Genomic DNA, 11128 nt, shown 5'->3' with positions numbered 1-11128 from the left:
CTAGAGCTGAGCTTAGTTCTCTAACAACACAACTTACCTCACCATTTTCGTTATGATGGCATTATGAAATGGGTGTCCATAATTGAAGACATGAACCCTGAGTTTACCATGACCACTTTCCGTGTACTGATGCATGGCACACACCGTCTGAGTCACTTCGTATGTTTATTCGGTTTACCGAACTACACCGTTATTGCAGCTCGTTTCCGGATTAAAAATCTAATTATTTCGAACAGCAGTTCGACGAAAGCGCCAACATTCAGCTGTAAATGGAATTCCCAATTCGTCAAAAGGTGTAACCTTCATAACACACACACTGCAAGCAGAAATGAGCTGTAAAGAAGTTCGAAACCAATAATCCGAATAAACATACGAAGAAATGCAGACATTCTTCAGCGGAGTGATCTCTTATTGACTTATTCCACACTGGCGAAGTACAGTTTACTAACTACTTCATGAACCACTTTTACTCTCCTGAAGTCCGCAGCCCGTGGTCGTGCGGTAGCGTTCTCGCTTTCCACGCCCGGGTTCCCGGGTTCGATTTCCGGCGGGGTCAGGAACTTTCTCTGCCTCGTGATGACTGGGTGTTGTGTGATGTCCTTAGATTAGTTAGGTTTAAGTAGTTCAAAGTTCCAGGGGACTGATGACCATAGATGATAAGTCCTATAGTGCTCAGAGCCATTTTACTCTCCTGAAATTGGCATCTCTGTATTGAGTGTTAGAATCACAACCAAAATAGAAAATATTACTCATTAAATATTTTTGTAAGTAGCTGGAAGGGAATGACAGCGCGAAATTTGAACTGGACGTGATATGTCTGGTGAATTACAATGTGTCATACTTATAACATAGTGGTTGGTAGTGTCCCAGCTGTAATATATATATATATATATATATATATATATACCAACGAATCTTTTACTATTTTGAATATCAGCTTTACTTTACAGCAACGTGTCACTGTCCGTTAAACATTTTTGTTGCAGGGAAACTTTGAAACTCACTGTAGGATATGATTGAACCTATAGGTTTATTAAGATTGCAAAAACCTACTTTCGCATTATTGAAAAAAATTCAGCGTCAGTGCAGAAATCAACAATTAATTGTAAAACAGTTCCACCGTTTATTTTAGTGCATTTCACATGAACATATGTTTCAGTAGAAAGATCTCTCATAAGTACATAATATCGGTTTTACAGCAAATATTTTTATTATACTCTATCATAACATGTATATCAAATATCTGTATATGTATTAATATTAATATATCTTCTGTTGCATAAGCTACGTGATCTAGACATCTTTCTAATACTTTACACAAAATATTTCACTCGATATGACAGTTAGTTTTAATATTAATCACTTTTTTCACGATGTGTCGTTTATTTTCGTGATATAAATGTTATCCTTTATTATAGCAAATAAAATTTCACAAAATTATTGTTTTGCTACAGTTATCACAATTTAATCCATTAAAATGTGTTTCTCCAATAACCATGATATATTATTGTTATCTGATATTTTCTTTTGTGTTATTTATTACTTACAGACTGAGAACAAGTCCCCAGCGAAGGCCTAGTACAAAGACACATGCTTACATGTAGCTTCCATTTTAAATTAGACTGACGTCAAAAGGTGCATTAATCATCACAGTTACAAATCAGATAGGTAAATTACTTATTTTTCTCTGTTGAAATAACATTCATTTGTCGATTGTCATCGATGTTACACAACAATGTTGCACGTTTGACATAAACACACAATCACGAAATTACATCGTTAGTTGTAGCACATAGATCTAACAAGATGAAGTCAACAAATAAGAAATATTTTCTTACTTAAACTCAAACAGAATTCACGTGCTTACAGTCATTGTTACATGAAAGTATACCTATACAAAATTCATTCACGTTGTGTGTCCACCAAACATTGTGAGCGTAAAAGCAATGTGCCTTATGCGAATTGACACACTTCGTGGCATGCATTGTACAGAAGGATACGAAAATCGAAGTGTTATTTACCCTAGTTGGAGAATGCAAATTGTAGCTCGTCTTGAACCATTTTGATGACTCATACACTTTAAATACAGCACTGGAACAGGCTTTGACATTTCTCGAAGTCCGTCTGAATTCTAGACTTTTCCACTGTTACCTTCCATGTTCAACAAATTTTTCAGTGTTATTAACTGTTCATGAGATTTTGACGAAAGTGTGTTCCTTTCTTGCTATAATTCATCGTAGCTAAATATTCGAGGTAGTTTACTGCGTTTCATTGTTGTTTGTCGTTGGTCGTGCGCAGGTATGTTTCTGTATAACCAGCATGAGATAATGATTAATGTTATAGTACCTGTTAGATTTATGTAGCTAAAATACAAGTATTTCGGAAGTATGTGACATTAAAATGTGACACATCTGAGATCAGAGTATTTGTTCCTGATCTGTACGTCTGAATGTTCTGTCGACTCAGAGCTGACCCTGGCACAAAATACGATTTAACTATCCATTCAGGAAAAAAAAAACCATAGATCGACAAGTCGTATTGTAAAAGTTATTGACAATAATAGAAAACAAGTTACTCTAGTTGTTTCCAACAGAGTAATCACGAAGTATTTAAACTCGCGTTATTATCATTGTAGAATGACAACAGCGCGAGTTTACGTAATCATTTCTCAGGAAGTCGCGACAGTGGGTTCCTGACGATACTTAGACAGTTAATGTGTTTTCAACAGCTGTGATCCGGTGGAAGTTCATTCTGGAAAATCTGAGGCTCAACGAGAGTGGATTGTCAGAATCTAAAAGTGTAGTATTCCGTAAGACATCAAAACCAGTCAGGGACTCGAAGTATTTGGAACCGAACTTGTTTCCGAAAAACGTGGGGTACGTAGAGCTCAAGTAACTTAAGTACTGTGAGGAACATTTTATTATGAGTATCACTTATAGTTAATAGCAGTCTCAGCACAATTCACAAAAAATTAGAAATGCTCGACAGGTACATCAAAGACTGGCGAAAAATTACTCCCATCGGGGAAAGTTAACTATTTCTTTCTGGTTTACTCGGCTTCTGTAACATGTGCTGTTTCATCGGGCTGTTTCCCAGTCGAAAGACGAACGTGAGATTTCTTTTGTTAATGCCCCTGTAAATCCAAAAATTAAATTTAATACGAGCGTAGCACTTCCAGAATACAACATATATTTGCTATTTGGTAAAGAAATACGATTGATTTATCGTAGTGAAAGACTGTTTCCGGTCCTGATTCGTTACTTGTGTGTCTGTGTTGTGCCCAAACTGGTTGGGAAATAGGAAAATGTTAGGAATCTCGCCAACATTTTGCCTGAACTGTATGTCGAAATGCCGTATCCCAGTGCAGCATTTACCACAGACAAGGCTGTCTCAGTGCAGCGTAGCGTGCAAATCGCAAGAAAAGTGAAGTGGTGAAGTGACATCCTGATCCCCTCCTAGCATTTGACAGTAATGATGACAGTAATTGGTCCAAGTAGTGTTCGTTGATGTTTACGGCATAGTATCTCTCTGTCCCACGTCGTACGATCAAGACGCGCAAGGGGCGAAAGCTTGAGATGATCTCATGTTCAGTAGCCCGAGCTCGCGAAGTTCGCGCTTTCGCTTATGCGGCCTCCTCGAGCCACCATACTGGGCTGGAGCAGTGACGTCAGGCCACGTCACGGCGCGGCGGTCCGGTGTACCCGGTGCAGCAGAACCTCTCCACCGCCGCCGCCACCGCCCTCGGCGTCCACTGGCTCTGACTCCGACAGCGGCGTGCAGACGCACTTGAGGATCCATTGCACCGGCAGAGTGATGGTGTCCTGTGGCGCGCCGAAGCCGCCCTCTTCCGCCTCGTTGGCCTCTTCGTCCGCTTCTGAAAAGAAATGTTCACTATTAGCCTGTACCCTCCATCAGTAAATGCCTAGAAGTGTGAGAACGCAGTTGCAATCAAAACTGCGTCACTTGGAAGGGTAGAAAATCCTGAAATTTTCCTTATTCTGCGTTTTCGTATGCATGCAATAGGATGCGTGCCTGATATGTTCTAAAACGCCGCTCATAAAAAAGGAATTTTCCGTTACCCCTACCTCGGGTGTAACGGTGACAGAAACATAGGGTTAAATGTTCTGGCCATCTCTTGGGCTAGGAACCACTTGTATACCCAACACAAGGATCGTCTTAGTGTGACTATCTTATTCTACAGGTTCAAATTATGAACATTACGCATTTTCTCCAGCTTAGTCAAATGGAGCAAATCGTTTTTAAGGACCAGAACCCAGCAGAGGATTCTAAGACGGCTAAGCACAGCAAATGACTGAAACTTTTGTAATATATTCCTAAGATACTAATCTCGAAAAACCACTTAAATTTTATTCATATCTTTATCCGTTTCCATGATGCAGAGGTTCAAAGTTACCCAACTTAAACACGTTAAATTCGGTATGAGGCGAAACCTAAGCCGGCCGGTGTGGCCGAGAGGTTCTAGGCGCTACAGTCTGGAACCGCGCGACCGCTGAGGTCGCAAGTTCGAATCCTGCCTCGGGCATGGATGTGTGTGATGTCCTTATGTTAGTTAGGTTTAAGTAGTTCTAAGTTATAGGGGACTGACGACCTCATAGTGCTCACAGCCAATTTTGAGCGAAACCTAAATAACACGTAACAGCAGCAAACTGTTCAAATTGTAACTGTATATTCTTTAGGCATTTATCTAGGAGATCCAACTCCCAGTTTTCAAAATTATTTCTCTATTATCAAGAAACACCCCAAAATTTGGTTTTTGGGGTACCAAATCCATGTCACTGGTTCCGAGACGGCTACGCACAGAAAATGGTTGAAATTTTTACAACATATTTCTAAGATGGTGGTCTCGAATAACCTTGAAAATTTTCTTCATATCTTAGAGATCCAAGATACAGAGGTTGAAGGTCGCCCTACTTGAACACGTAAAATAGGCACGTAAATTTCGGTGTGAGGCGAAAACTATTATATAAAGTGATGCTGCACAGAGGAATATGCTATAAACTTTCTCCCCGTTATCATTTGGAAAGCACATGTTGTAGTACTCAACCACACTGAAAGTTTTTTTGCATGTAATATCCGATCTAAGGTGTAAGACTAGTTTTGCATTATTTCAGTTCCACATAAGTACACTATCTAAATTTTGCTCGCCAATAAAATTCTTTTGATACAAGTTACAAGCCCTGTTACAGCAGCGAAAAGAATGTAACTAGCGAGAAATGCTCCTATTGGAGTTCCTGTTGATTTAAAAGACTCTGACTGAAGAGTGGTGTACCTGCTGTCCCACTCTACCTCACTAAGGACCTTAAAAATTTTTTTCCGACAATCCTGGTATGTGAACATATTCGTGCTATTTAACATACAATTGACCTTTGTCTCCCTCAAACTCTCATAAAAATAGCCCACTCACTCCCACCAGTCCAGCGCTGTAAGTCGACCCATCCACTTTCAGGTGCTCTTTCTGTCACTCAACCACGAGGCCAACTGTGCTGTCCCATCCCGTGCCAATATATGACCCGTTAATGTTTGCTACATTCACTATTATTATTATGACTTGAGATAGTTTCTTAAACTACACAGATTGTAAATAAAAGCTTTCTGTCTCACACACACCGAGTCACCGCTTACTGAGTAAAGTGTTCCTCGAGAGGGCTGCACACCGTGCTTGCCATTGTTTGCACAACAGGATTATCTGTTAGCCGTGGTCTGGCAGTGGTTCCGCACCTGCGGTCATAGCGGTCGGTCAAGCAGTGTGTACTTGGGTGCAGTTTAGCCGGTGTTTACACGTTATGTGCTGCTCGTGCCGTCTCGAATAGCGTCCATTAAACAGCTGTGTTACGCGGAAAGTGATAGTCTCTACACTTTCCTAGGTGTGTGAAGCTTTACTAACATCAACGGAAACCTACGCCCGGAAGAATACTGTTTAACAGGAGGTCATCAAGGGTAGCAATCAGCCAACAGTTCCAGAAATTCAGAACAGTGTAACAATGTAACAACACATCAAGTAGTCAATATTTACCTCAATAATAATGAGTTTATCTGCTATTTCAAAATTTGTGTAGACGCGAGTAATCACTGAGTATACAGCTAACTTTGAATTGTCATTAGCAACAGACTCTAAGTTAACCGTTAGTCCAGTCGAAGGCAACCTGAGAAACGTACGTGTCTTTGACATCTTTGTGGAATTTCCTGACGAAGACATAAAACTCTGTTCGCAACCTTATGGAAACTTTGGTGCAACTCTGAATGAGGAATGGGCGTATTATTATCCGTTTCCTGTCCAAATTTTAAAAATATTTATTAAAATGGAAGTTAAAGAACCAATCCTGTCCGTAATGAGTATTGTGGGTTATCGAGAGTATATGTTACATACATGAGGCAATTACCAGAATGCTTTGTTTCTAATGAAACTGACCATCTTAAACAAAACGGTCCCGGACAAAATGTATGTCTAGAACTCAACCAGCATGCTTTTATGTAATGAAACTGACCACGTTAAACAAAACGGTCCCAGACAAAAATTACGTCTAGAACTCAACCTAAACTAAACGTAAAATTTTACTTTCAGATCTCATAGCAAGAATAAGTGTAGAACAGAACGTGCCACATTAGTTGAAAATAATTCAGTTGGTGTTAATGATCCCGTGAATGTAAAAAAATAAGGCTGAACAAAGGGTGAGGTTCCAAAAGAATCATGGGAATAGATTCAAGCGAATATGTATTTCCACGTTTGGGCTTACGTGGAATGAGTCAGAGCGATTTAGGAATGCGAAGTACTGATCCATTACCAGTACCTAACAGTCAAGCCCTGGCTAATAGTATAGATGAATATGATAGCACGCCTGATACTGGCAATGTCGGGGCATCAGACGGTAAACAGTCCGACAGTAAACGAGAAGTTGCCATCGCTATCTGACAGTCTACAACAAACAAGTCAGAAGCATCCACTACGGAGGTCTTTCAGGTTGAGGTGTAGTTGGTGCACAGGAGCCAAGCCTTGAAGCTAGATCGATTGTATATCCAGCTAAAACATCTAAGGATTCACCATCAGAAACTACAGAACACTCACAGATTTTGGTGCATACAAACCGAGCCATCATTTGACTGAAAAGACTAAGAACAATTTTTTTTTTGCGAGTGGCAACGAATAGAGGCAACATGATGTAAACAAAGATCCCTCAGTAGTGACCTATGGAACAGTGTCATTGAAGATATAACAATGTATATCTCGGAAGCCCTATGTCACAACGAATACCAGTCGTTCACGGACAATACTAACGGAGTAATGGAAGCACAGACGCTGGGAATTGTGTAGTCAAGTGCAACCAATCAGGAATATAAGTAAAGAGAGGCAAAGCATAATCTCAATCTCAAATCCATCTATTGGCGACTGGAAGTGAGAAAAGCTTTATTAAAAATCTTAAACACCGAGTCCGAAGAAAACGCAAAAAGTGACGTCACTACAACGAAAATCTGGCCTTTAAAAAATTTTCCCATCGTATTACTAGATTAATAAAAGTTCCATTCACGATACTGTGACCACCACCTATACTCGACGTCAAAGAGCTATAACCTCTCACTGACGACACTAGTAGTACAGCGAATATAAAGCGTGTCAGTGGGACGCGAGAAAGAGTGAAATCGTTGCTGTGATCAGGATTCAGCTGGAAGCTGGGCTCATCACTAATGACAATTCTACTCCAATGAGCGAGGTTCCAGCCCGCAGACGCTTTTAGAGACGGTCCGGACAGCGGTGGAATACCAATCTGACTGTCGCCCGCCATACGGTCCGACAACCATGAGTGATCGTCTGGCATGTGATTTCTTTCCATAGTAGGACCTCTTTGGTTATCATCCACGACGGCATTATAGCACAGCAGTACGTCGATGATACTCTACGTCGCGTTTTGTTGCCCTTCATGGACAACCATTCTGGGCTTACATTTCAGCAAGAGAATGCCCTCCCACACACGACAACTGCTTATTTTCGTGCTTCCCAAAGCCCTCCTTGGCCAGCCAGGTCACCGGATCCAAACTCATTTGAGAACCTTGGAAGCATTATTGGCAGGACCGTCCAACAATCACGTGGTTTTGACCACCTAACGCGCCAATTGGACAGGATATGGCAGGAGGACATCCGAGAATTCTCTCAATCAAGGGTATAAGGGCGAGAGGTTGACCACTGCGTTATTCAATTGCTCAATTTGCGAAGCTCTTTTTCCGGAATAAATCATTCAGTTTCTCTTGAACTGCAATCACTTGTTTGGCAGTAAATGTATATCACAGCTACCGATTTTCGTCCTATAGTGAAAATTCATTCATGTTGCGTTTTTTCTTTCTTGTCTTCTAATTGTCGCGTATTTCCAAGAATTCAAACATGTGATCATTCTCATCAGAACTGACAGAAAATCGGTGCCAACAAATGGCTCTGGTTCAAATGGCTCTGAGCACTATGCGACTTAACTTCGGAGGTCATCAGTCGCCTAGAACTTAGAACTAATTAAACCTAACTAACCTAAGGACATCACACACATCCATGCCCGAGGCGGGATTCGAACCTGGGGCAGGAGCGGTCGCTCGGCTCCAGACTGTAGGGCCTAGAACCACACGGCCACTCCAGCCGGCGGTGCCAAAAGTATACAATAAGGTTTGTATACACACCGACGTCACAAGCATAAGGCTAAAAGGCAAAGTTAGTATGTGAGATTACCCAAGAGATGCTTCACATAACTCATCATATGAAGGGAGATGAGAATCCAATAATTGTGGGGGATTGGAACGCCGTACTACGGAAACAAATAGAAGGCATACTCTTGGGACAATATGTACTCGTTAGCTGGAAAGAGTTGTACAATAAATTTCACTTATCACAAGAGTACATACTCGGAAAAGGTCTGGAGAGTCGGGAAGATAGCAGATAGCTCACATCATTATCGAACAGAGATTTCGAAATTAGATATAAGTCGTACCCAGCAGCAGATATACCTTCAGCTTACAATTTGGTAATAACGAAATAAATGCTTTATTTTAAGAGAATAGTCAAGAAAAATCAACGTGGAAAAAAGTAGTAAAGGGAAATACTGACGAATTATGATGTGTGGTTGAAGTTTTCTGAGGCTGAAGGTATTGTGACACTGAATTCCAACGTAGGCCGTTCCGTTGAACAGGAATATACATCTATAATAAAAAAGATGATTAATCGACCGAAGATAGCGGCACAAAAATGTTGAAGAAAAGTCAGAAATTCTGCAAATGTTACCAGTTAAGGGAAATAAATATGAAGCGCAAAGAATCTAAGGCAACGTAGTTAGAGCAAAATCGAAAAGAAATCGAAAAATAAACAGTGGTCACAAATACTGGTTCAGCATATGTAAAAGCCCAAACAATCTTTGATGAACCTAAAAGCAAAGGTGTCAAAATGAAAAGTGCTATAGTGATTCCGCTTGTTAAACGAGAAGAGAGCGTATGGATGGAGAGAAGGCCTCCACGAGGGGGAGGAACTGTGTGCTGAAGTCGTATAAGGAAAAATTGAAGTTAATATGGACGACATATGGTATCCATCATCAGTCCAAATTTGACAGAGTTTCGGAAAACCTGTGATCATATTAGGCGTAAGCCATTGATAACATTCGTTCAAAATTTCTAAAATGATTGGAATAAATGGCAACCAAACGACTATTCAAGGTGGTGCCTAGAATCTACGGGACAGGAGAGATACTCTAAGACTTCTTGGAAAATGTAATCAACACAATTCGTAAAACACGAAAGCTCTCAAAATGCGAGAACTATCGCCCAATTAACCAAACGACTTATACATCAAATTTGCTCATGAGAATTATATGCAGAAGAATGGAAAAGAAAACTGAATTCATCTTGGGTGGCGATCGGTTTGGCCGAAGGAAAGATAAAGGCAGAGAGCAACAGTTCTGACGTTTCTGTTGGTGATGGAAGCAACATATTCGCTGGATCTGTCAACAAAGAAAAAGCGTACTACAAAGAAAAACGTTACACGATATTCGGAATTATGAGAAAAATTATAATAATCTATAGGAAAGCCGGATAGTATATGTAAGAACCAGGAAAGTATCAGAGGCAGCTTTAGGGGGTTAAAACCTTAGGGGAAGACAAAGAATGGAACTGACGTAACAAATGACTCAAGAGGCTGGGTGAGATGAAGAAGTTGGAACGACAAATTAATTTGTAATGTGTCGCACCAGTATAGTCATAAGAATGTTGACTGACACCCTTTTTCTCCAAGAAAGGTTATCTGGGTTCATTACAGTTGTTCCACGGTGTTACGGACGGACTGCGGAATGTTAGTAACTTGCTGCCACGATACCTCGGCGTAGAGTCTTCTGACCATCTACAGGTAAATACTAGCGAAACTACACTGAGTTCCCCCATTTAACACCGGGACGGCACATGCGTTCAAAAAATGGTCCAAATGGCTCTTAGCACTATGGGACTTAACATCTGAGGTCATCAGTACCCTAGAACATAGAAGTACTTAAACCTAACTAAACTAGGGACATCACACACATCCATGCCCGAGGCAGGATTCGAACCTGCGCCGTAGCAGTCACGGGGTTCCAGACGGAAGGGCCTAGAACCGCTTGGCCACTCCGGCCGGCAGGCACATGCGTGATGTACCCAATTGTCACTGCACGTGCACTGCTTGAGCGCATTCGCATTTGCTGCAAGTCGCTGTGCTGTGCCGAATTCCATTCTTCATAATAAATACAACTGTAACGTTGCCTTTTCTACTAATAATAATTTGAAACAAAAAACTTCATTCATAATTTAAAATCGACTCGTTCCCCTTTGGAAAAGTCTGGCGTCTATAAGATTTTCTGGAACACCTGCTCTTCATACTACATAGGACAAACAGAACGTGCCTTTAAAACCAGATATAAAGAACATATTTTAAGAAAAAATGGCACTAACAGACAAAATTCGTCTTTTGCCCACCACCTCCTGATTACAGGTCACGCGCCTAACGCTGCTCACGATATCAAGATTTTGCACACCGAGAAGCAAGGGCTTAGATTAGATATTCTCGAAGAATTAGAAACTTTTAAATATCTTTCTCGCAATGATAGCCTGCTCAATGGGC

The 11128-nt window shown here is 40.8% G+C and overlaps 1 protein-coding gene across 1 annotated transcript in view; it reads right to left on the bottom strand.

Annotated features, from left to right (window-relative positions):
* Nucleotides 1-1099: 1099 nt before the first annotated feature.
* The window catches only part of LOC126272633 (CCN family member 4), a 370610-nt gene continuing 360581 nt past the window's right edge, over nucleotides 1100-11128 (bottom strand). Inside the window, exon 8 of the mRNA XM_049975652.1 lies at nucleotides 1100-3874. Within this exon, the coding sequence (XP_049831609.1) occupies nucleotides 3678-3874 (197 nt within the window). The 3' untranslated portion in view covers nucleotides 1100-3677. The remainder of the gene's footprint in view (nucleotides 3875-11128) is intronic.

Source organism: Schistocerca gregaria, chromosome 1, assembly GCF_023897955.1.
Source record: "Schistocerca gregaria isolate iqSchGreg1 chromosome 1, iqSchGreg1.2, whole genome shotgun sequence".
Taxonomy (NCBI): Eukaryota; Metazoa; Arthropoda; class Insecta; order Orthoptera; family Acrididae; genus Schistocerca; species Schistocerca gregaria.
This window is presented reverse-complemented; position numbering and strand designations above follow the sequence as displayed.